This window comes from Branchiostoma floridae, chromosome 2 (genome assembly GCF_000003815.2).
Source record: "Branchiostoma floridae strain S238N-H82 chromosome 2, Bfl_VNyyK, whole genome shotgun sequence".
Lineage (NCBI taxonomy): Eukaryota > Metazoa > Chordata > Leptocardii > Amphioxiformes > Branchiostomatidae > Branchiostoma > Branchiostoma floridae.
The window spans coordinates 19,855,972-19,883,259 of NC_049980.1; the positions used below are offsets into that span (position 1 = coordinate 19,855,972).

Genomic DNA, 27,288 nt, shown 5'->3' on the forward strand with positions numbered 1-27,288 from the left:
AAAAAAAAGATTTTGAATATGTTTTGACAGTGGTTTTTCTGTGGTTAAAACAGAATAAAAAGGAAATGTCACATCACGAATGCTTACTAATTGACAGACTGCATTTCAGTTAAGAAATAATTTCATATCACCACATACCAGCATTGATTATCTGAACTTACAAATTTGGGCATATTGAAACCCACTGCCCTAACTCATCACATGCATATTTGATTGAGACTACTGCAAAAAAAAGAGAATGAACAGTTTATATTCTTCTCTCAGTAAGCAAATGAAATGTAGATGTTTTTGCCTTTTTATTGTAGACAATTGTGGCTGATGACAGACATAATGGGAAGTTTAGATACAGCCCTTAAGTGTTGATAAGCTCATTATCAGATGCCTGTACCACAAGAACAAACAAACAAACAAAGGGTTAAGGAACCAAGTAACACATCTTATGAAATTTATCCTCATCCATACAAACGCTACGGCCAACACAAATTTGGAGAGTAAAGTAGCACTACGTGAGAAGAAGGTTAAGTTAGCATAGATAGCATTGTTATATTGTGAAGTCCCCCAAGATCTTTCATAACAAAAGAGCTTTGGTATTTGGAAAAGAGTTTGGAGCAAAATTTGCAACAAAATGGTCACTTTCCCTAATTGATCCCATTTGGACACCTGGTTTTACTAACCCGTACACTGCATAGTAGCAACCTTTTTCAACGATAAAGATATACTTTAAAACTGGCAAGTTGGAAAGCCCAGAGGGAGATTAGCACTCAAATAAGAAAGAAAAGCATGTGGAGAAGATGGGTTGTCTTTTTTTTTAGCAAGACAGTGTGTATTCGTGTGACGTCAAGAGCAAAGCTCGCACCAGCTTGGAACAAACACAGTAGAACACATGCATTTGTATAGTGGCAGGCCTTTCTGTACTACTGGTATTTATGTATCACTTAAACCAGCTTTTGGCCCTCTTCATGATGCAAAAAATCATATCTGTTTTGCCTGAAAATTCGACAGCAAACGGTTTGCATTTTGCGTTCACTATGCAAACTTGCACCCACGGGCAAACCATTCCAGTTCCTTGAAAAGGCATGGTAATGCATGAAAATGTGACGTCTGACCCGCTGAGGTTGTTGCGATTCTGCACAATCTTGTACTTTTGCGTCAGATCGTTGGTCTTCGATCGGAACTGGACCAATGTCTTGCTGAAGCTGTGCCTTATGGCCTTGGAAATGCCTCTGAAAACATTCTGCTTCCAATATATGCTATACGTTTCCTGACACATCGACCCTCCAATATCAGGAATGTAGGTTCCCCAGTTAACCAGGAGGTGGCCCGATAATAAAAACAAATTTTACAAATAATATATATATATATATTGCCAGACAATAAAAGCAAACATTGTTGGAAAAAGTAGAGTTTGAATAAAGCAGAGAGATATTTGTTAATTTTAGATAATGTATATTATTTGGGCTATATCTATACACTTGTAGTGGTTTTGAGAGATACCAAAGTCCTTAGAATCAGTGATAGTATGCATCACCTTTAATGTATCAACAGAAAGTTGGCTTCACAAAAATTGACCAACTGTTCTAGGGGCTTTTCCTGTCCCTACCTTCAGCTGGATTTTCTCACAATAGAAACAACTCCATTTAAATTCTGCCTGGAGATCAAATGACACATGGTCAACAAGGCCAACAAACTGACAAAGTAGTACATGTAAACTCAACACTGAAACCTTCCAGACTGACTTGGGTGTAGAGAGATCCTATATTGAAGTAGGCATTAATGTTAAAAAGACAGTAGGTGGTAGTTCCCAGTATAAACTTTGTTTTGTGGATTTGTTAGGAAAATCGAGTATACTAGTATACATCATATTCTCGACATCTAAGTGTTAGAAAGATAATAAACATGTCTGTCATGTTACTTGTTTAAGAATTTGATAGCTTGTAACTAAGTTTTGTTGTTAGTTTTTTTTTTACATTCTACTTAAATTTAAGAGGTGCACCCAAAAATGTTTTGGTGCACCCAATTTTTTAAGCTGGGTGCACCAGTGCACCTAATCCCAAAAATGAATTTCGAGCCCTGTATATTGATAACTCATTCTTGACTGAAAATTCACAAGCCAGCTGTTAGCATAGCCGTAACAGCCCTTATCCTCCATGTCAAATTCAATTAGAGATGCTAATCTTTTTTTCCATGAGAGTGAGGTCAGGCTTGCCTCACATATCTCCAGATCCTAGCCTGGAATCCAGACTTGCCAGGGCCTGCACAGGCTGGCTTTTCAGCACCAGGGCCAACATGCCCCTTAGGAAATGTTGCCTCAGTCCCACTGAGGAAGAGCCTTTGGCAACCAGAGCTGTTGATTGAATTCAGTCAGGCAAAATTACCAGGGTGGGATTAGTTGACCAGGCGGAGATGGAAGCTGTGACCAAGGAATCCCAGTCTGCAGCCCTGCGGTCAGTTCCAGATAATTAGAAACCGTTTCAGATCCGAAGGAGGTTCACAAAAATGTGCATGAAATCTGAAACGGAGAGTTCATGATGACAAATAAATCCATTTCAGCTTACCGAAGCAGATAGAACCGTTTGTATTTTTGCATCATGAACGGGACCGTAGTGAGCTAATTGGAGGCCTCTTCTGTTGTCACCTGTCATATTTAACAGTATGCAAATGCAGGTGTGTCAGACTATGACTTCTAATCAAAGTGCTTAGGTCACCAACTTAAAGTTGAACATATATATTGAAATGAAGATGGCGTTCATGCTCTTTTCCGTAAGGCGTAGGCAGGCCTTCTAATGTCACGTAATTCGTAGGGGGGCTATTTTATTCTGTCTTCGGGGTACTTTCCAAACAGAGAATTGGCTTTGGCTGTTTTTGACATGTTTTTAGCCATTTTTGTCAGTGTTTTTATTTTGTACCTTTTTCTTCATGTCTGCTGGCCAAATGGACAGGAAGAAAACGGTACAAAATAGAAACCCTGACAAAAAGGCTTAAAACAAGTCAAAAACAGCTGGAGCTGAACCTCTGCTTGGAAAGTACTTCTGTGTTCAACCTTGGGTTAGTGTGCAGCTCATAATGTGTGCTTTGTGCGGCGTGGCTCTTCCTGTGCTCAGCAGACTTGCTACGGAAACAAAGTTATCTATTGGCTAGTAGGTCAGGGGCCTGGGAAAAAGTTGTTCTCTGGTGCTGCAGTGTGCAACTTGTATCTACAGTTCAATAGTAGCTGATTAAAGATACATTGCAGGAAAAATCTTCAAATACTGAGGGACGGGAGCTGAAATTGGATACTAGGTTACATAGAGCAGATAAATATTCGTTAAGTTGCATTTCAAATTGGCAGAAAGTGTGTCTGAACAGTCGGGAACACAGTCACCTGATGTTTATGTTTTGATAAAATATGTTTAACTTCTCACATTAAGTCATCTGCAGTGGCTCTCACAACCTTCACCTTTTTTCCAACCAATTTAATCATGGGAATAAACAAGGCTGGAATGCAGACAAAGATACTTTTTTAAAAACGCATTTCCAAGGTACTAAAGAACCTATTCATACCCAGGTTGTACCCTAGCCTATCAACATTCAAATGATTCTGGTGAAATTAGCTTCTAAGATATGGAAAGCTATACGAGCAGTCAGCTCAAGACGATCAATTTCTACCTGTCTGTTCAGAAACTGTTGTATCTGACATGTAATTGGGCTAATCATGCCCTTAGCAATATTGGCAGTGTTGTCCCAAGGCCCAGAGTAAATTTCATCAAAGTCTTGTTGAACATCTCTGATTAGTATGGCTTTTATACAGAAGATACAAAAATCTAAAGGTTTGCACAATAGCAAGAACAGCTGCTAGGGAACTAGAATCAAACTTCACGTTCAATTGGGCAAGACCTAACCCGATATGAAAAACTGTATCAGTACAATACATAGCGTTCTAGGTAATGCTATTCACAAAGAAACAAATTTACAAATGAAAACATTACCCTGCTGGTCAAAGGAAATAAGAAACATTTTGGTGACTATGACAGGAGTTTTACCCTGATCATTCAAATGAAAACAAGCCTATGCCATATTTGGTATTATCCAATATGACAGGCAGGAGTAGGAATGACATGACCATATTAGAGGGGATACACAACATACTGTAATCCTTCAAATTAAATTTCAGCTACATGTTTAAGTTTCCAGTTTTTGCTGTGACAGCAAATAAATGTTCTGTCTTCATTATATTATTGTTTTATCAGCAAACTCTTGATTGTCAACATGCCGCAAGATATAAAATGAGTTTACGGTATGCAAGTCTCCCTAATATGTTATTGGCCAGTTGCCACACAGGAGGTGAGAAAATCAGCGTAATGGGATAGATATTGGCTGAGAAAACTTGTCCTAGCATGTAGTATTGATCTGCACAGACAACATGGGATTTGGGTGGGGAATAAGGAGCAAAGTAACAATGTTGCAGATGGACTATTGATCAAAATTTGAACTTCCTGTTACTAACTAGCTTTGTTAGTGCTTAATATGTTTGCTAATATCGTCAGTATATTATTGTGCAATAGTCTCCAATTCTCAAGTAATTCACTTAACCATGTGTTTAAAGTATTTATTTGAAAAATTGTCTTGGTGGGTCTGGTAAAAGGCTGGAGAACAACCTTGCATTTATTTAAATACTTTGATTTTCTCTTGTGGTACAAGACAAGATGATGGTTGGTTCTGTCTGGCATACCCTCATTTAGAAGCAAGATTTTGACAATTTACCTAATCTGGGAAGTGCTTACAGAGAATTAAGAGTGTTGTCGACTAAGACATTTAAGCCCTTTAATGGCGCCTTTATTTCCTGTATTCCTATAGGCAGTCACGTCACCACTGACGTCTTTATACACTATGAATATCAGTCAACACATTATATAAACCTCACCGGCTTTACCCTATGTAGGCTGCACTTTGAATGCATGTGGGGGCCTCTATAAATTGTTTACATCCGTGAGAATCAGTGAATTTATCGGTATTCTAGCTACTTCCTAAAGATTTGGAATCTTGAACTAGGTTTATTCTGAACAATGGAAAAATTAGAGAACATCACAGACTAAAAGGTTTGTTCTTTTTGAAGTACAACCCAATTATGAAAAAAAAGGCATGCATGACATTAAAAACAGTAATGATTTTTAAGTGGGCAACACAGAAACCATTGTCTCATAAAGAGCAAACAGTGACATCTCCTTCATTGATGTATTATCAGCCCTGCTCATTTTATGTACTTTTTTTGTTTGTGTACAATTGGTATTTTATTTATCCTCCACAGAAACATCCTGGTTATGAGGTATTTTCCAAATCTTTTTATAATTGTAGGGCTCACTTTGCTATATTGTTATTCATGTCAAATTTGCTGAATTCTTATAAATATTTGAGAAACATTTTGAAAGTGGCATCAAAAAGCTATCGACTTACAATGATTTTGAAACATCTGTGTGATTCTTTCACTTTAAGAAATAGATTTACGAATAGTTTAACGAATAGATTAACGTGTTGCAAATAGCGGAGTGAATAGCTGGGTTATTATGTAATTCCTCTGATTTTTGCTTTGAGGTGTGAATATCTCTTTTGGATAAATGTAAAGGCTGTCTTATAGTTATTTTGGACAGGTGGATCCATATATCTTATCTGGAGCTGCAGGTGGTGGTGTATGTACAGCCTAAGGGTTGGAAAATCTCTATACTCAGTTCTGTGGATAGTAATTGACTGTTCTTACGTCAATGGTTCAGCATAATGGAGTCTCTAGCAATGTATGCGTCAGTGTTATACTCATCATTGGAATGTTACTTCCTCTGGAAAAAGAAAAGGAACATTGATGCTGCAAAACAGCATAGTATAAGGCTATTTATTTGTTTGTGGAGTGTTAGGTGGCATAATATGTCTTAAGAACACCTAGGTGCTAACTTTTCATTCCTTTTTTTCGGAAAATTATTTTAGACCAAGATTTCCATGTAGTTAAAGATAGAAATTGCCACTAACTAATTGACACTAGATGAAGCAAACTTGCTAAGATTGTTGGTTTGTTTATCAGTTTTTTTATTCAATGCACAAAGAAAAGCTCTCTTTTTTTACATTTAAGAAAGCTTAAGTTACACATCCTTGTATTTTCCAGGTGACATTCACAAAGAGGAAATTTGGTCTGATGAAGAAGGCTTATGAGCTGAGCGTGCTGTGTGACTGTGAGATCGCCTTGATAATCTTCAACAGCGCCAACAAGCTGTTCCAGTATGCCAGCACAGACATGGACAAGGTCCTGCTCAAGTACACAGAGTACAATGAGCCGCACGAGAGCAGGACCAACAGTGATATTGTGGAGGTAGGGGTTATTTGTGTTTTTTATATACAACACAATTCCATACAACAAACAATGTTGTACACATATATGTACATGGATTCAAGACACTTTTTGCTGAAAAAAAGCCCCTGTGTTGAACATACTCATTTTGAAATGACAAGGCAAGTTTTCTTTATTTGAAGTGAAGCAAAAAACCTACAAAGTGAAAATAGAATTTGGTCCATGTCCATAACTGCAGTTTTAAAAATAAATATGTGAAATTTTGCTAACTTGAATTGATGATGATAGGTGACAAATTGAATTATATAAAACCTCTTGCAATAAGGGTTATTGACAGCATACTTGTCAGAATGAGTTTCTGCCCTTGATGGAATCTTTCTCAATGGAATAGAGGCATTTTGCACTTGACAGACACTTCTACTGTGATGTTGGTATATGCAGATAGTGTACAAGGCCACAAATGGAATCAAACTTTGAATAACAACAGATGGTATCGAAGGCATTTACTTGATTGGCAGTCTCCCACTGTCCCTGCCATTCGTGCGAGCCCATGTGCACCACATGTTCTTGACAGCTTTTTACTACCTGCCTTGAAAACATTTAGAAGCTTCTGGAGAAACGAAGATTATTTCAGGACATGAATGTTAATAGACTATTCAAACCTCAGTTACCCTGTGTTACCTGAGGTAACTTAGGTGAGTATTACGATATGACGATGATGACCAGAGACATACAGCTGGTATTTTATGATTTGTTGAAGATCAGTCTCCCATTTTAGGATGATGTCTAGTTTCTGAAGCTGGAAAAAATTTATTCTAGTATAGCATGAATAAATAAGTTGCACTACAACAGATTGCCTTTCCATAGTTAGCAGTGTATTACCCCATTCTCATCTGCAGGGAGTTACTGCAGTAGATACTGATGTGTTGGAAGCATATGCCTGGTAACCCTTGTACAGTATGGTAGGGCATCTGCTCCCTCTGTGCTCTTGGCTCTAATATAATGCTGTCTGCAGTATGTGCACCTGCTCAGAGGGGATTAGGACAGGCTATGGAATGGGAAGCAGACCTTTCTAAATGCGATGGTGTCCCAGAGTGTAGGTTTGGGACACATATGGTGATGGTGATTAAATGATTTTGTAAACGAAAGTGGGAACTGCATGTCTTTTTTTTTATTTATGTAGTTAATAATCAGACAGCTCCAATTGAACGTTAGGCGTAATTGGCGGGTGGTTAAATTCAACATAATATCGATTGTATTAAACATGCATATAGATAAGTACTAATGGCAGTGAGGATAGTTAATTAGGAGACAACCTAACCCCAATTCAGAGTTACCAAAATTCCAGACATTGACAATGTTTTGTTGTAACCAGGACAGAGTTGGTGCATATATGCGCTCTAGGGGCGAGGTTACATTTTGCTTTGTGTATTAGGCTGTGTTATATGTCATCCTTACATCTCCCACTTCCAAGAGCTTACTTAGGGTGAAAAATTCCCAGAAATGCTGACTTAGACTTGGGCCCCCTGGAGGATCTGTCTTTTCTGTAGGGATTTTTACAGGTGGGTGTTGGGATTTGTACACTATACTTCAGATCATATCAAATCAGAATCATCTCCCCAAATTACCGTGAGGATGAGCCAAGTGTAGTGAATGTGTTACGAAGAAAAAAGGGAAGGGAAGAGCATCTTATGAAGAAGAACATACTACTGTATGGGTCACGGATATTGAAATGATAGGGCAATGGGGGAGACGGTCCCAGTTATGATGAGTTAAGATGCTGTTGTCAAGTCTTCATTATTAAATGAGATAATTGTAGATACATGTTAGATTGTGATTTTGTAGTGTCATGTCAGGACATGATGGAAACCTGCATGCACTTGGCAGTATGGCAGATGGCAGCAATATGTTAGATACTGTTCGAATCAGACTAGCCAAAGCAATGTTAGAAGAACTGCAATTAGTGACTGTAACTAGAAGTTATTATTGCAAAATTCAGTTCATAAGAAGTGGACAAAAACAACCAATGTCTCAGAGATACGAGATAAGTTAGAGATAATGGTGGACTCCTAGAATCTTGCAACAGGACTTTTTTGCTAAATATTTACATGTACACTGGTTAATGTAACTGAAGATAATGTAACAGATATCTACACTGCTCTGAGATTTTATACACTATAGAACCATCTCAAGATCATTTTGATTCCTCGTCTAACCAAGCACACCCCAATTCTTGCTTCAGAATCATCTTCTGCAAGGGACAGTAGTTGAGGGTGTGCATCTCAATTTAAGATAAAGTGGGGTGATCTCCTTAACATTTCGCATGTACAGTTGCCAAAAATCCTTGCATTGATATACTAAGAGCAGAATAGGTGAAAGTAGACAACAGAAAAAGCTGCAAAACTGAAATTTTACTTGAACTAACCTGCTAAAATCTAAGCTCTTTGCAGGCAGTTCTATAATAGAGACTGCTAGCTCTACACAGACAAGTCAACGTTAACAGAATCTAAAGTAGGTTGACTCTGTCCCAAAATTATGCATCATTGAGTTCATGTATAGACATGAGAGACCTTCTGTAATTACATGTGATTATTAATAGACACAACACACAGGTAACATGAGCCGTTCTGTCCAACATAGACAGCAGAAGGAAAGAGCAATTAGATAAAGGGTAGATATAATGTCATGTCCTGACATCCACAATCACCTGTTCTTCATGTGACTGTACCAGGTAGTCATGTTACCATGTTGTAGACTACCTGGGATAACTATATGTTACACCCCCTTTCCACTAGGGGCTACGATCTAACTGTACTGGATTTGACAGATTGCTTAGTAAATTTCATAGATAATGAACGGATTGTTTTACACTTTGTGTGTCTTGTTGCCTTTTAAATCTTGACTGATAATCCAATTTGGTTAGCTGTACAGTCTGTCAAAGATCACCTAGTAAAAAAAAACTTAATGTTGACCAATTCCATTTTTTAAAACCAATTTCATTGATGAAAACCAATTTCATTGATCAACACACTACTGTAAGTGTGGCATTGCTGCGCTGGCCAACATCGGAAAAGTATCCTGAAGTCAGCACCACAGTGACTTGCTGTGCAGTCATGGGTGCAAACTGTACCAGATTGTTTTATGTTCACAGACACTGTTGATATAGATAAGAACTCCTGATTCATGGAGGTGGGAAAATGAATTGACAGCCTGATCCCAAGTAGAAGTGTCCAATAATCTCCTCCTGCAGTTTTGCTGTTCCAAATCAATGAGAAATAGTCAGCATGCGTTTGGTATAAAAGTACCTAGGCTATCATGGCTATGTTTCACTGGAGGGTATGCTACAATTAAATCAGATGGGGAAAATTCAAAATTTAAGACCTTCAAAGGATTTTTCTGTCTGAATCAAGACTTGCCATGGGTGCTCATTTATGTCCATGACAACATGTTGATGCATGATTAGATAATGTTCTACATTTGCCCCTGGTCCAGCACTTGTTCTATTTTCGGTTTGATGAGGATATGAGGTAGCTTGAGGGCATATGAATGGTTGAATTAAGCAGGCATACACCTACAATAATGCAGCTCATCAATAGGCCCATTGGCATTATACAACTCCTTGTTAAATCCAATTTTATATCCATGGTATAACAACAACCTTTTGATCACCCACTACTGTATCTTGTTTCTATAGAGGATGTACCGCCACATTTATGTTATCCTGTTTGAGTGCAGGAAAAATGAAATCGTTCTCATGCATTCATTGATGTCTTAAAGATATGCAGGGTTCTATTTATAGTAATCTTACTCAACCAGCATATAATTCTGGCCCTTACTGTGGCTATTTTTAGTTTCAGACATTGTTACCTTGGCCATTTCTAGTATCAGACAATGCTTGGGTGTATTGTATTTGTAAGAGATTGTTTGTGTCTGGTATTCTGAAGCAAATAGTTTTATCAGGATTTTCTAAAGAACTTAGACAGAAAGGACCAATAATCCATTATGAGTTTTACTCTATCTTGGTTTCTTCCTTGAGACTTAGCTATAATGTCAGGTTTTCTATGCCTTGAATTGTTAAGGTATTAGGATTTTCAGTCTAATTTCTAAACTATTGTGTTGCCTTAACAGAAAAACTATTCCCCATACTACTGTTATGGCAATTACTATATACTCTACATGACCAGAAATTCCTTAGCAGGTATGAGCCCTTTAATAATGTGCCCAAGTCAGCCTTTCTAATGCTTCCTTTGTTGCAGAATGAATGGAGAAAGAACCATTGAGTCTAGGACATAGGTGGTGAAAGGAAAAAAATCTCATTTGTTAAAAAATACTACAACACATGTGAGAAAGCCACTGTCTATACGCAATGGAAAAGGTTAAACCGTTTCCCAACACATAGATTGAACAACCAATCTTTACCTTGTATAGGACAGAAGAACTTTAATCCTGTGTGACTCAATTTGCAGACAGCAGTTTTTTTTTTTCTTTGTTGTTGTTGTTATCAGAAAAGGTCCTGGATCATTTTCGAATATTGATTATAAGACACAGGAGAAAGTTAATTGTTTATTTTTTACTAACTAAAGAATGTTTTACTACTTGAGGATTTTGGAATAAGAAATTTTCTGTCTCCTTTTTGAAGTTCAAGGGGTCCCCACCTGAACTTGGGGATGCTGACTTGAATACTGAAAGTTTGAAAGTCAAATTAGCATTGATTGTTATCATTAGCACTGCCGACTTCAGGGCAAATTAGTGTAGAGTCCCCCGTGGAGCTTCCCTCATGTCAAGGCTGATTTGCTCTAATTTGATTTCACAAGCCCAGCTTTGTGAGGGGTGTACCTGTCTGTAGAGCTGATCGATAATGTAAGCACAGCTAATAAGTTGGGAAAGACCAAGGGGCAGGTGCCCTTGGTGGGTCAGATAACGGAAAGGGATATGCATGAGAAAACAGTGTTATTAATACACCTTTTTATCATATTTTCATATTCTGCTGTTGCATAGTACTACACAAAATATAGGCTGTGAGCCCCGTGGTTGTCATGGACAATTTTACTTTCAGAATATTACTCACATTCAGCAGCCCTCCTCTAACTGTATAATTTTCTCCATTGCTTCAGCCTTACCTATTTCATTATTGGTCTTATACAGTGCAAGTAGCAAAAAAGTCTTGCCTTCTGTGAAACAAGTATAGGATTGTAAAGTGCAGGTCGTAGCTGGTCAAAGATCCTGACCTGAAAAAAAGTGTACTGATGAGTTAGAAAGGCATCTGGTATGTATGTATGCATGCGTGTGGTCCAATTCTGTGTTTGAATAGGTATAAAAGTTTTATTTTGAATTTTAAGAAAGTATGGAGAGAGTTTCTCAAACTAATGTTCTAATGAAGATATTCAATTTTCTTATCGGGAGTTAAAGAAAATAGAAGAAAATCTAGGCATTCTGTTTGTCCTCAGAGAAGGGGTAATACAGACCACCTGTTGCCTTCATAGCAGAGCCTAAATCTGTGATCTATTGTTGTTAGCACCTTCTTGGCAAGACAAAGGAACCTTCACCTTCTGATTGTATATCAATCCCAGATTGTGAGAGAGTTGTTGCTACAGCAAAGACAGAGACTGACCTTCCCTCATCTGGTGTTGATGACAAAGTTTGAGCATGCTGTTTGGATGTTTGTTTTCTTTATGCTGATATTTGTTGAAGGATGTGGGAGCAACAAAGTTCACAGACTTATCCACGGAAGTCTGTGTAGCCAATGAAAAAGTACTTTGCATAAAAGTCTTATCAATTACATGAATTATTTGAATTGAGTATTATTTGTAACTCAGTTCCTTCCACTTAACCTGTGGGTTCCACATTCTCCTGGCATTTCATCTAGGAAGTGGCGTGTCAGAAGAATGTTCCATCTACTCCAAGAGACTGACCCTCCTTGACCCATTGGTGCTATTTTTAGCAGGCGGTGTTTATTTTTAGCCTTTAGACTGGTGGAACAGGTTATCCTGGTTATCTGCCTGGTAGTGGGCCAATAATCTAGGACTTAAAGTTAAACATGCTGTAGTTTGTAACCTTGGTCAATCTCTCCCAGGTATCCACTTTTAGGCGACAGACTACCCTTTTGTAGTGCAAAGAATAATTAGCTAAGGGTTATTTTGTGCTGATCTAGACTGTTTGGTTTTAGAATTTTTATGAATGGGATGAGCAGCTCTTGCCAAGCAGGGAAAGGTGTGAGCTGTCCATGTGTTAATGTCAGAAAGGGATAAGGTCCTGTTTGGCATGTGGCCATTAATATTGATGTATGAGTAGATGGATGGTAGCAATGTCTGTTAGAAATGCCACGTGGGAAGCAGGGTGTGTAGATGACCTTTGGACAGGATGGAAGGGCACAAATGTCAGAAGCCCACTGTAGTGTCAGAGGTAACAGTATCAGCTTGAGGAAGGCATCTCGCAGCAGATAATGCTATATCGTAAGAATGAACGGGAGGGTAAAAACTGGAATCCATTACCGATGATTTTTTTCAGCAAGAGCTGCAAGCAAAGACACAGCACTATTGTGATTATACTTGAAACTTGCAATAATTATAGCCTTTTTTAGAGAACATAAACAGCTTAACTGAAATTGTGAAATTTGTGCAGCCTATTCACTTGTGATAATGCCATATGGTAAGATGTCAATGAGCTTGTGACTGTTTCAAACTCAAAGGACTGCTACTCGGTAAGTATTTCCAAAAAGACAGAAATGGCCAGTTCAAAGCTGACTCCCAATATCAGGAATATCAGCCCATAGCATGTGTTAGTCTCTTTGCAAAATGAAAATGAACTTGTCACATTGACCCAGCCTCACCCCATGGCTGTTGGGTAGCACCAAATTTGCACAAGGTATACTGAAAATCAAGACTGCTAACCATTCAAAAACTCATCAATGTTGGCAGCAGGCCCAGTAGCATAACCAGTTGGGTATTGTTGACATGCTGTTTCTTCCAAGAAGCCCCTAATCTTCCTTCCCAGTGCTAAGACGTTAACCAAGCATGCGACTGATCCCTGATGTCCATATTGATATTTTTCAGATGTTGAGAAAGAAGGAGAACAAGGGTGATGACCTATGTGATCCTTATGACCAGGTAAATTTCAGCCAAAAAAAGAACAACATCTGAAATGGCCACATTCACTCAACTGGTGTTTATTTTCTGTAGGTGTGGAACAACGTGCATGGGGCCCTGTTTAGGTTCAGTACAAAACCATAGAACATTTCACCCCTGGAGCACATAAGGGAAGAAGCCTTATGTTCCCACTACATCCTTCATTTCCCAACCCAAATTTCTTAACCTAAGTCACCCCATTCTTTGGAAGAAGGTGTCATATAATTCCCATAATGCACTGGGCTGTTGCTATGCATGTGATTCCACACAGTGTCTGTTCTTCTCTGCACCACGATTGGTCGGTTGGTCTTTCTGCAAACTCTGCATGAAGCAAATTTTTTTTTGTGGATCAGGTAAAGGCTTCCACCTTATGCGCTTCCCTTGATTTCCATACCTGCTCCCTCCCCTATGGTGGCTGGGTTTAATTGAAGGGTGTCGTATGTCTACAGGCCTTGAATAAGAAGGAACACAAGGGGGGTGAGAGCCCAGATGACCAGGATGTGGAGCCGGGATACAACTTGCTGACTCCTCGCACGGAAGCCAAGTACCAGAAAATCAATGAGGAATTTGATCGCATGATGCAGATGAATATGAGGGTGCGTACCATATGTTTGTCTACCATTTAAGAGAAATTTAACGTTGTATGGCAGCCTTAACAGGAACACAACACATTTTTTTCACTGTTGCTATTGTAACTTTTAAAATGATTCTTACATTTGTACATTTTTTTATGTTGGAAAGCCTTTTGCTGAGCCAGACACGAACAAGGCGATAGGAACGTTAAACTCAAAGTAGGAGGACATGTGATTGGTTAGGAGTGTACTGTCCTAGCTTTCCTGTATTCATCATCATTCCTGTATTGCAAAGGCAAATTTGCAGGCTTATTTTTATATTAGGAATTTATAGTGTGTTCAAATTTGATACAGTTTCTAAGCTGTATGTTTGGTGTACATTTTTTCCCCAGGGAGGAGTTGTTCTTCCGGGCCAGGTGACAAATATGCCCCCACAGATGCCTGTAGCAGTACCAGTCACACAACAGCAGCAAAACAACATCCTTGGGTACGGTGGTGCGTCCAACGTGCCCGTCTCCGTGCCCATCAATAACATGGTAACAGGAGCTGGCCTCCTGCAACCGCCCCAACAAATTCCCGCTCGCAATGTGAGCCCCGGGGTCCAGCCCCAGCGCCCACCCAGCAATGGAGTGCCTGGTGAGTGGGACGGTACGTTGAATCCAATGTGGTGTGAAGGTAAATATGAGGTGTAGCATAGCCGAGCCGCCGTCCCTGGTCAGGGGGCCGTGTGGGCAAGCCCAGGCCATCTTCTGACGTGACATCTAGGTACACGAGTACAATTTCAATTCCTAATTCTCACCTAATTCTCTCAAATCTGGAGTTGTCCAGTCATTGACTTCCAAGTGGGATGATAATCTCAAATCAGAATTACTTGTAATCCATCCCTTTGGAAAGTAGACACTTGTCACCAACTCAAAATTGAATTGTTGATAATAACAAAGTTAATTTTTTTAGCAAAGCTCCTCACAATGGACTTGTTCTCTCTACTTTGCCTAACAGCCAAGTAGTAAGTCTGCCAGAAGACAGAGCTTCAGCCCATGTTGCCCTCGGATATAGGAACGCTGGCCCTTGACTATAATCCATGTTGATTGTTGGTGACAAAGTCCTGTGTGTACAAACAATCCCATGTGTGTTGTTGTGTACACTGGAGTTATGTTATTGGTATGAGTGTCAATGTTGACTACCATGTCCTTAGCCATAGGGTTTTGGGCATGGTCTGCAGTATCTATCATATTTGTCATGTGCCTGTGGAATCATTGTGTGTCACCTGTCAGTCTTCATTTGTGTGAAGATTCCAAGTCCCTTCCATACTTGCACTGTGAAACATGTCCAACGTGACAGTGTGAACTAGAAAACTACAACTGACATAACCTGTGCTTCAGAATGATTCCAAAGGCAGGATGTTGTAGAACAGACAGACCATAACTTGTTTCCCCCTTGTGTACCAGTAGCTCGGCAGAGGTCGCCCCAGCCCCACATGAACAGCGTGAGCCCCAACCCCCAGCAGCATCAGCAGCATCGCCGCTCCCCGGGGGGTGAGTCAGTCCGTCGCCTGACCCCACCTAGTATCACCATCTCACAGCCGCTGTCTCTTTCCTCCTAGGACTGTCACACTTTTGATTCTTTTCTCAGCACCTCACCCTTTTCATTTCCTCTGGAGACTGTCTTTCAGTAAGCAGGTTATGTGTTGGTCCAAAATTCAGTATGCACCTAGAATTCCCGTTTCTGTATTTTGAACAACATGCAATTTTGCACATGGCCCTAGGAGCTATATGCAAACCCTGCTTACAGTGTGCCATAGAGCAAAGGTGTTTGTCTCTCCATGTTCCTTTCCAGTGATGCTGTCTTCCATATATGTTAGTTGCATTACCACTCTGCGACCATACACTTGTTTGCCGTTTCTTTTATGCTCAATCAGTATCACTCAGGCAAATTACAAATCTTTTTCTTTTGTTTGCTTTGTACATGACTTCTGCTTTCTTCTGTGTGTGTGGTTTGTGTATGTCTTTATTTTTTATTCCTAACACTTTTGTGATTTCGTTGTATTTTTTAATTTAATGTTGTGAAGTTGCTATATACATTGTATATTTTCAGTCTAGGCTTGAGGCTAACACATACATGTACCATTATCACACGTTTTGCTTATGGTAAAGAGTAAAATCGCAAACAGTGGAGGACAATTAAAAAGATGTGACATGTACAAACAGTGAAACAATTTAGAATCATGCATCTTTTTAGGTTAACTGTGGCACATACAAAACAGTCTACATATTTTCATAAGGGACTGTAACAACATTTTCAGCAACATGCCATTTTTTGTACTCTTGGCACAGTGCATAAGTAATGCAGCAGCTCTCCTATATAGAAGGTCAAAGTAGCGTTGTAACGTCTGCAGTCATCCCAAAAATGGCGTGCAGAACATTTGCCCCTCATCTGAGGCCAAGAAAAGAATTCTACATTGTATCACTGAACCCTTGATATCCTATGGGTACCTTTGGACACAAAACTTGTATTATATGCTTGGTTGTTAGGTTGATAGACAAGTGATGTTTTTAATCCAGTCAAACATAGTTTTTTTTTTCATATGATGTATTTTTTTTTCATATTATGTAAGTTGAACTAACGGTTGATAAATATTTGACATGCATATATAATGTAATAAACAATTGCCCGTTTCCCTCTTTCAGTTCAAGATGGACGATTTCTTTCCCCTCCTCCAGGTGCCATGCTGGGGGCAGACCTTACGGGTACCAGTGCTGGCGCGGGTACTGCAGGTCCGTGGCAATCTTTTCTTTCATTGCCTTCTACACATCAGCAAACTATTTACATCCTGCACAAATTATATCAAACCCTCTGGTTCTTTCAACAAAACCGACACCAAAGTTCTGGTAGTCCCTCTGCTTCTTTTTTTGGCTATTTGGACCTCTATCATTTTTGAACGAATTGGAAGTGATACCCAAGAAAATGTAACCAGTAGGTGTCAATGTACGACTGTAATTTGTATTCCAGGAAATGAAGGAGCATAGCCTGTATAAGATTTCAATGACAATTTCAGATTGAAATCTAAGCATCCTTAAACTGTAATTACTTAAAAGGGTGGAATGGAATGACCCCTATAGGTCCAGGTGTTCTTTTTGTGTGAGGCAAGTCTTTTTTTTTCTGGAATTGTTTTTTAAAGTCAGGACCCTGTTAGAGAATTCCTGTTAGAGTCCACCAGACTGAGACACATGGGAAAACACCCCATTTTAGTAGAGAATATGTCAGACAGAATCAAGATGTAAAAACTCAACTTGTAGTGTTTTTAACAGTGATAACATAATATACCTCAATATGTAATGTACATATATTGAGATGTTGCCTTTGGTTATGCTAGCCCTTTAAGTTTCAAAAAGTAACCTTTTCTTTACAAAAGGTTGAATGTACATAGACAGTGATGAATACCAGTGTCTAATAGACAAAGATGAAGACTGTAAATCTTTTTAATGGTTCTCTCAAGAATGACAGTCAGGTAGGAAGAGGCCAGGTAGAAAATTCTGTTCCAGTCTGGAGGAAGAGTTAGTGAACCAAACTAATGGTGCTGTCAGTAGAGTCTTCCCAGTTTCCTTTCCCTGGTTCTTCCCTGAAGGTCAGGTGGGGGCTTGGCGGTTGGTTAGGAAATCACTCATAGCACAGCGAGAGACTTCCCGCTGTAAAGGCAATAGTGACGGGGCAAACCGAGGGGGAAAGGGCAGGGTGTGCTGATACACCCAGCGCTCTCAGTGCCTCCATCATTCACGGGTACTTAGGCAGGTGATAGAATGTTTTCCCAGGTTCTTGCAGTAGGAATACGCCGGCCTCCCTTGGTAGGCCAAGAGTGCACCATGTGAATACAGGCTGTGGTAATCTCCCATGCACGTATGCAGCACACATGCATAAAGGCAGTGGACTGTGTGTTGCTGGAAAGGAAAATCATTGACATGTACTAACAAGGTTCCTTGCGATAGTAGATATTTTTTTGTTTGCTTTTCTCCAGCCCAAAAGACTCTGAAATTAGATAAGTTATTTTTGTAAAATGAGTGGTTGCTCAGCACCCATGATGAGATGAACTGTTGGTCGTGAGTGATCCAGAGAGTAATGTTTGCCCCCCCAATGTCACCACTCACAGGAGACTGCGAGATAATCGGAACGCCCAACTCGCGTAGTTCTGCACACAGAATGTGGGCACATCCTAACTCGCAGCACCATGCACGTATGTACTCCATACATTGTCAGCATCTAATGCCTTTTACTTCATCAGTGTCTTGTGTAGGAAAGCAACCAAAACACATTTTGGCTGTAACCTGACCTTATATAATTAGAACCTACATTTACCTTGTGTTGTCTTCTTTGTTTTGTCCCAGCCAAAAATAAAGCCAACATTTCCAGCATTGCTATTGTTTTCAGGTTACATGTCAATTATAGTTTTCCCTTGTTAATAGTCTGTTGTGACGTGCAGGTTATGCTATGTCTATATCTGCCCAGAGACAGTTTCCACTCAGCTGCCCATGCATTTTAGAGAGGGTTCACTTCAGGTTCCCAACTGCTTCCTTCAGAATCCCAGACATAATGTGTATAATGGTCAGTAGTCACGACGTGGCCCTCAGGGATGCAGGTTTCCAAGAAAAAGTCTTGTAATAAGCATTTCCACATCCTCTTCTACAGTTAACATGTACAGTAGACAGTGTTAACATGTAGTAGATCAATCAAATGCCCCATCTCATGCTGTAAGACATTTTATTTTACAAGAAATATGTTCAAGCAATATATTCATTTTTATTAGATTTTGTGTATAGTTAAACTAGTTGTTGGCCTACAAGTGTCAGGTTGAGAATGAGAGTTGAACTGGTGCAGATTTAGTCTAATTGTAGTATTGTTCACATTTGTCACAGTAGAAGTAGGCAGCTTTAAAAAGCTAAAACTGTTGTGTCCAAAAAGCAAAGCAAAGTTTAATTCATTGCAAGAATAACATTTGCACATGCTGTAAGGTGTAATGTCTGTATATATCCTATACAGGAGAAACTCTTATGCAGTATTAAAAAGTATTGTGCCCCTCTATAGTATGGCACTTAACAAACTGAAGAGTGATACCCTAGAGTTGATTGTTCAAAAGTAGCACAATGCACTTTTATAGCTATAAATGCTTTTGTCTTGTCTCGCTGTGCCTGTCTACCAGTGGACACCCGCAATAAGTGCCAAGCTCTGTGTGTTAGGTCTCAGACTGCTAAGAGAGGAAAATGTGTGCACTTAGCCCCTTGTTCATACTGGCACTTTCCTGACATTCTCCCAATTCTCCCAACCTCCTCACCTGTTGTAATTGGTGGGTTTCTAGCAGAATTTTGATGATAGGGAGCAGTCTGAAATGTGGCCTGCACTCAGAAAATGTTTTTTCTGTGTGTCAATGACAATCAAAGGTATCAAATTTTGTCATTAGTTCAGTATGAACTCTGCTAGGCTTTCAGTGTTGCAAAAAGAGAAGATAGGCCTTCTCCTTGAAAAAAAACTTGCTAAGCAGACAAAATGTTGTGAGCATCCCTTTAGTTTCCTTTGTTGTTCCTTTCTATTTTGCAGGGAATGGTTATGTGAACCAGAACAGGGCCTCACCGGGTGTGATGGTGAGCTCCGCGGCACAGTCCAAACAGCCCTCGCCTTCCTTACCTCGCAGTGGAGGCCATCCCACCTTACGAGTCGCTATACCATCATCCCGAGGGGTACTGCCTTCTATGGTACGTCTGATGTCCCCTGCAGTGACATTATGCTGTACATATGCATGCATAGTGAACAAGTGTAAAAAAACTTTCTATAGTGTTCCCAGTATTATTTTGTTTTGTATTTCTCAATTCTTCTTCGTAAATCTTCTCTCTTAAGCATTTCTATCGTTTGCATCTATCATATAACGAATGCATAAAGAATCAAGTTTATTTTAGGTGGTGCTTAGAAAACATTTTCGAAGAAGAAAAAAAGCATGTTTTCAACGAGTTTAATGAGATTTTCTTCCAACTTCCAGCCTCAACAGAACATGAGAAATGGGCCAATCAGCACCAATAACCAGTCGTTGTCCACCCCTGTGGTGTCTGTGGCCACACCCAGCATGAACCCAGGCTTACCCAACTACCCTTCAGCGATGCCCACTGCCTACAATAGTGAGTCCTGAATTTTTTTTGAAATGTTTTTTTTCCTGTAAGGACCAACCCTATCTAAAATTATACAAGACTCTTTAACTTAAAGTTGAAATATATTAAGGATATTAATCAATTAGATCCTATAGTAACATTTCTTAGATGTATTTCCTGACTATAAAAGAGGTTGCCATTGGGATTTTCCGCTGGACGCATGGTATAGGATACATCAGGCTAGCTTATATCGTGCTAAGATTGAGAAGTCTTAAGTTTAGGATGCTTGTGTTGCTTTTGTATCATGTAGCCCAAACCCAAAGTGATAATATTGTAAGAGAATTCAGGCAGACTGTAGATCACAGTTTGGTACATCGTTGAATATCCAACTGCAGAAGATGTTTGGTGAAAAGTTCCTGGGGAACTAGGCCGTCACATCATGCCTCACACCCACGCTGCTGCATTTCTCCAATATTTGCATTATGGCAGAAATGCCTACATGGCCTGTGAAAGCAATCATCCACCCAGATCATGAGATTCAGCAATGTCATGACTTTGATATTCCTGCTTGTCTGGTCATGTCCAATGCTTTCTGCATTATTCGTAAGACTATCCAAGCAAACATAGACTCATCTTGGCTTGTTGCCATCTTCTGTTTGCAGTTATATACTGTACATGGTCGGTTATGATTTTAATCTAATTAGTACTGCTTGGCCTTATCCCTGTTTTGCTTCCATTGGAAACCATACACAGTGTCACATCAAATATTATGATGCAACAGCAGCGCTTGACAATTATAATGGAAGGAGGTGTTGTCAGTAGGTGTTCGTTATTAATAGAAAGTTGACGGGCACATATAATAGGCTCCATCTTCTTCTTTGTGGCTTTTTTCAGAACTGGTTGAAAAACAGGGCGAAAATACATTGATGACGTTGACGTGTTGTAAGAAACATTTTTTCCCTACTGCATGGGAATTGTTCTTGCTTGGAGTGTGAAAAGCCTTTACCTACCATGTTGACCTGAAGAAAAGAAAAAAAGAACAAAACACATCTCATTATAAACGACTAACCTGTAACATTGTCTCATTGGGGACTAGGAGTTGCATTCTGACATAAACTGCCCTCGCTTGATGAGCAGTCAGAGTCTTCTTTAGTCCATGTTTAGGTTTTTCGGAATCATAAGAATACTCGTGATAAAGACTCAGACATCTTATATTGAATGGAAAATTTATTGTTGCCTGGAATGTTGTGTGCTGTGATGAAACACTAAGCTACTAAGGGTGCTGTTTAAACATTGTCAGCTTTAACATTTTATTGCTATTTTTTAGTTATATACATTCATATTGATGATCAGTTCATTTTTATTTTTTTATACAATAGTGAAAAGTGAAAATCTATCTATCAATCAGGAACAATGTATATGGCAAATTTAGCTCTTAACATATACTAGCTATTCTTGGAATGAATTTGTGTCAATTTTAACTTCTGTTATGTGTGATACATGTATTTGAAAATGATAAAGGCAAAATGATGTGCTAATTCTCCACCTTGTGTTGTACAGATGACTTTGCTCTGAACAGCGCAGACCTGGTGGGGCTGGGGAATTTCAGTTCTCCCATCAGCTCGTGGCAGCAGCAACACCCCCTGTCGGCGGCGGTGCAAGCTGCAGGCATACCATCGGGGTACGTTCACCTCTCCCTTAGTCTCCTATTCCATGCCTTGAATTAAGTTCTTGTTTACTCCCATGAAATATGTAACTGTAGCAAAGCAAACTGAGGAGTCTGTCACAGCAATGCCTTGAGAGTTCCAAACATGCCAGACTTATGTAGTTCACCTAATACTGATGGGTCTCTCCTTTATCATGATAGATTTGTATCATGCACTCTAATCCGTTCAGTAATAGACTGCTATGGCAAACATAATTATGCATTATGATTGTGTATGAGAAAGAATTAAGTATGCTCCCCTTCCCTTTACATTGAAACGCATAGGCATAACTATACAGGTTCAAAAGCTGGGAAATTTTACTATGCCCTTGTCTGAGCGCCCTTGGTAAACGCTTTTTGACCATGTCTTTTTCATTTCTCCTCTAGTGGCCCGAGTACTACGCCAGCCACCTTATCCCAAGGCCAGTCGCTGACCGTTCAGACCAACCAGGGTCCCATGCAGATCAAGAGTGAACCTGTTTCTCCGCCACAAGATCGCCACACTCCAGCAGTCAACAACCAAGGGGGTCTCCACGCAAACAACACCTCACCAGTCAACAGCCTGTGCAGCAGTAGTTCCTCGTCACCGTTCCCTGCGGACGGAGAGGACAGAGGGGACGGGAGCTTCCACTCCCCGGGGGGAAGCAGAATGAGAAAAGCAATGGAGGACGGTGACAATCCTGCTGCAAAGAGACCCCGACTTAACGACAACTGGGGGACCTAGAACGTGATGACAAGCTCTCAGAAAGGGAAAAATTCCTTCAACCAAAAAAAAAAGGAAAATGACTAGAGAAGGGAGGTGGAGGTGCTTTGTAACTGTGTGCCATTTATGTTCCTGTGCCTTCGCATTCTCTTCTTGATATGACTCTACCTCTAGATTTGATTTGGACACTGTGCTATATACCCGCAGAAATCAGCCTTTTCCTTTGCCACTGCCGGATTTTTTCTTTCCTCTTGCTGAATGTAAAATTCTTCAGCCATGATTGAATAACTGTCAAGTGAAAATATGCTGAGTTGAACAGGGGTGGTTTACTGAGTATGTTCATTGGGCTGCTCTCTTCTGCAATAAAACTGACTCACAGCAGCTGTAGCAACAGTTCCCCTGCCCCATGCCCTTGTGATCTCTGCACATCACTGCAGTGTCCTACAGTGGCATTTCGCAACTGAAGGAAAAGTGACCCTAATCTGTGAAGTGGTAGCACATGGTCCTCTGTATGCCCTATAATCTACAATTTGGCACACAATGAGACATTGTCATGAAAATAAGATATAAAAAAATATTGAAGAGGCTTTGTACAAGTGTGTCCCTGTTCACAAGTTTAGATATTTCTTGAAACAAGAAGTAATGTGTACTATTTGCATGTGAAATATTGTGGCTAGAGACCTCTGCATGGAAGAAGCATCCTCGATTTTGTGAGATGTGTAAAAGTATTGCCTAGTTATTAAAGAGAATTAGCTATTATTAATATATTAACTAAGGGTTTCAGGCTTGTGTAAGTTGTATATCGTTTGTAATCCAAGAAAAACTAAAAAAAAAAAAAGAAATCAGTCTCCATATATATGAAAGTACCTATTTTCATATCAATAGTATCAGAGTCAGACTTTATGTAATTCTCCTAGAACATTTATGGGTAGGAATCACAGAGCGATAGCCTTATTGTATACACCCAGTTTCTGTAGGAGTGGGAGAAAGACGAGGGTTTTGGTGACCATGACGCAGATTCTGCCCATAGTGGGTCAGTAAAATGTATGTTAACTCACACCTATACTTGACTTTATGATATAACAGAAATAGATGATGTGCTCAGTCCTTCCAAGCCATCTCTCCCCTCAGGGGTTATGCGATGGGAATGGATTGTTCATCGTTTACCAATCCCCTTGCCTGGCTGGTGCCATGTGGAGGGCTGGGGAGTTTACAGTGATGTAGAATAAGCAATCTCCACTTGCTGGAGCATCACGTTGTGGGTTTTCCCCCTGTATTTCAAATATCAGTGGTTATCCAGAATATTTCTGTTTTATTGAAACTGACAACAGCTGATGTCTTTGTGTATGATTGCTGTGCTTTTTATGAAATACCTTTTGTGTACGTATATCCAGAAATGTCGTCCTACTAATATGGAAGAACTACACAGTTTTAAGTCGCTCACTGCACGATTTTTGGAAAGTTGTTTGGCTCGCTTTACGTGTCTGTAGCCATATCGCTGACAAACAGAAGTGCTGCTGAAGTTTGTGTATTTGGTATTTTAGTGTAGCAGGTCATAAATCACAGGTTTTTAATCCATATAGCCAGCTGACCTCCAGAAAAATCAACACAGAACTATTATGTGTATATTTCATTTGTATGTGTCTGCTGGTAGAATAGTCTTACCCCCTGTGGTGTACATGTATTTGTAAATAGGTAAAATATAGCTCAGATGGTAAGACAGCTACTTGGGAAAAATGAATTTTTGGGAGAAAGGCTCAGGGATCCTGGAATGAACTGTTCTTATAGAAAGTGTGAATCTGATCTGTGGGTGATTGTGTATTTTGTATGTGCCACGAGGGAGTTCAGTCACATAGAACTATACATGTGTGAAGAAGGGGTATCTGACACCTGGGGACAGCTGTCGCATCGGCCGGGATCGCTTTACAGTTGCCATCAAAATTAATGACGTTACTGCACACACATGGGATCTGTCATGTTCAATCTAGTTCACTTCTTGGGGCATACATGGTAAGGGCATTTTGACACTGTGAAAGACAAGTCGATGAAAGCGGCCGCTAGCTTATGTAAAGTGTAACAGTTTACAATTTTGAAGGCCTGTATTGAAGACTGTTCTAAGTGATATTAGACAGGTGTGAACGTGTAAGAATGTCAAGCAGTGATTAAGATCTTTAATAGGTTGATGGTTTCCATGCATTCATGGAGGGACTTATGGTAGATCAATGTTTGGATGGAATTGATTGTTGTGAATTAGCATGTAATCACTTGTTGATATTACAAGTCAAAGACCATATTAAGAATGTGCTAAGAAAGAAATCTTAAGAATTTGCTTAATAGGTTGAACCATTGAGAAACAGTTAAACAAAAGCTAAGAGAAATATTCCACTCAAAAAAAGCTCATGAAAATGGACCTCTTATGTGTTACTTGCTCTTGCTTGACTGGTGCCCTAGGTTGTGGTTGGTTCTTCGGAAGAAGGGGGAAATGTGGTTACTGTGCTCAATTCTCTCTGGCCAGAGAAGAAGAAATGTTGAGAAGGGAGCAATAGGCCATGTTGTAGAATTAAACAGCACAGAGGAGAGGTAAAATTTAGAGGGAAACAAAACATCAGGCTTGGGGCACCATTGCATTCGGCTCTTGCTTCAGTAAAAATTGACAAGACACTATCTACTTAAAGATAAAGTCATGAGTGGAGATATCTCTTAGCTTACATGTAACAGTCACCAAGGTCCTCAAACTAGCGATTAAAAACAGCATTCTAACTGAATGAAATTTGGCCGGTTTGGGCAGCCTTCCATGACTGGCTCTGGTGGAGTGTTTTTGGTCTGTTATGTATACAGAACTGTGTATACTTCTCTACAGATTTGGATGGACTGTAAAACATTGGGTTGGACTTGTGTGTCAGATACAGTGGGGAGTTAATGGCTAACAAAACGTGCAGCATACTTACACAAAGTCTGAAGAGGCTGGGAAGAGAGAACCTGGTGGTGTGTGTGTAGCTGTTTACCACTGACAATGTAAAATCCTCCTAACCCTGAAACCCCATCCTGCCTGTTGGTGCAAGTAACTTGGTATTTACAAGGACAAAGCTGGTCTTTGCCATGTTGAGACATGATAGACTGATATCATGTTGAACGTGTGACTTTTTGCCCTCAGAGTACTTGGGTCTTTTCCTCATCCTCTTAATGTTGATATTTTTATGGAGATTTCTTGATATGCAGGACGTTATGTATGATTTCTACTGCATTCATTAAAGTTGATTTTCTGCTAGACTAAAAAATACTTTTTGTCTGTCTTCTTTACGCAATATTGACCTGCTACTACTTAGTTGGAATTTGCCAGAAATAGAGTAAACTTGTTCAGGGGAGTAAATCCATATTAGATTGATAGTTTCACAAAACATCTTACTTCTTGATATATTTCAATTAAACTCTAACAACTAGGAAGACGCTGGACTTGAATCAATTGTTGGTACCAAGATGAAGCCATAGGGTTTCCTTACATGTTTATTACATAAAGCTGACAAATGGGGACACAATATACTGTCCTATATGGCCAAAACTGAATTTTTCAGTCAACACTTTCCTGAGAATACAATTTTTATTAATCCATTCAAACCCTTACATATTCCATGTGGGATAGACAATCCTATTTGCCTTTGGGCTTACTCAGAAAATAATCCATCAATGGTGAACCAAAGTTGGAAATGTGCTGACTGCGCTACATCCAAACAGGTCATTATGAAAGTTCAGAGGAGGAGTATGTACAAGATATGACTGATCTAACAGGCACAGAACTATATTGAAGACGGTAAAATTTACCCCTGGATAACCTTTTTGATTATGGTATAGTCTTGTCCATCTACTTTGTAGGGTTCTAGGCTGGATAACCAGACCCAATCTCGATAAAAAATGGTCTAATTCGGGGGCCTGCTGTAGAATTGTGCAGGCTCTGGAAAATGGCATCCAGGCTAGGAGGGTTCATGCATCCAGCATTACAGAAATTGCAGGCAATATTTTGTTGAGACAATCTCCAAGCAGATTAAGAAAGGCAAAATTGTGAAGTTTCTCACAAGCTTCAGGTCTTGCAGATCTAGAAAGATGCCCATAACTCCATGAAAACAGGATTTTGAGAAACGGGACAATTTTTCTGCTGGGAGATGATCCAACAGACTCCACAAAGGGTGGAGTAAATTGCAGAAGTTGGCAAATATTGGGCAAAGTATGGCTGTATTTTTTCACTGTTGTGCAAAAACTGACTGGAACTGATGGTGCGACTGATAGAACGCATGAAATAGACTGGTGGTGTGTAAAGAAGTAATAAATTGTCTCTGGAGTCGGCTCATAGCGCAGACCTCCACCCTCGACCTGCCCACCCTTACAAATCCATACCATGTGTGGTCTCCTGGGGCATTAACTATACATGATGAAAGCTGGAGTATTCCATTAATTCAGCCTCAACAGGTGGGACGGATAACCTGCCTGTACAGGGCGTAATAAAGGCACAATCAATATGTCAGCAGACGTCTCGTTTCATCTGACATGTAAATCACAATGCTGGAATTTTTTATAACTGTGTTGTATTTAAAATCAAATGAATAAACAAGGACACTTAAGAGACCATGTTGCTCAAATGAAACTACTTTGTAAAGAGATAAATATTCACAAATATGCAGCACAAATATATATAAGAATTCCCTATGACACAGGTCCTGAACTAAGATCATACAAATTGAAGTTCATCCGTGT

The 27,288-nt window shown here is 39.7% G+C and overlaps 1 protein-coding gene across 41 annotated transcripts in view; it reads left to right on the top strand.

Annotated features, from left to right (window-relative positions):
• Positions 1–25,820, top strand: part of LOC118410340 (myocyte-specific enhancer factor 2A-like) — a 55,802-nt gene extending 29,982 nt beyond the window's left edge. For 10 of the 41 annotated variants that reach the window (XM_035811963.1, XM_035811961.1, XM_035811960.1 and 7 more), the window contains 12 exons: positions 6,128–6,331; positions 13,363–13,416; positions 13,884–14,030; positions 14,399–14,681; positions 15,455–15,541; positions 16,694–16,780; positions 18,151–18,234; positions 19,593–19,747; positions 20,029–20,164; positions 21,029–21,076; positions 21,695–21,815; positions 22,227–25,820. In XM_035811963.1, the coding sequence (XP_035667856.1) occupies positions 6,128–6,331; positions 13,363–13,416; positions 13,884–14,030; positions 14,399–14,681; positions 15,455–15,541; positions 16,694–16,780; positions 18,151–18,234; positions 19,593–19,747; positions 20,029–20,164; positions 21,029–21,076; positions 21,695–21,815; positions 22,227–22,563 (1,743 nt within the window). In that variant the 3' untranslated portion in view covers positions 22,564–25,820. The remainder of the gene's footprint in view (positions 1–6,127; positions 6,332–13,362; positions 13,417–13,883; positions 14,031–14,398; positions 14,682–15,454; positions 15,542–16,693; positions 16,781–18,150; positions 18,235–19,592; positions 19,748–20,028; positions 20,165–21,028; positions 21,077–21,694; positions 21,816–22,226) is intronic. The other 31 variants (XM_035811994.1, XM_035811978.1, XM_035811993.1 and 28 more) reach the window with 28 other exon arrangements.
• The last annotated feature ends 1,468 nt before the right edge of the window (positions 25,821–27,288 follow it).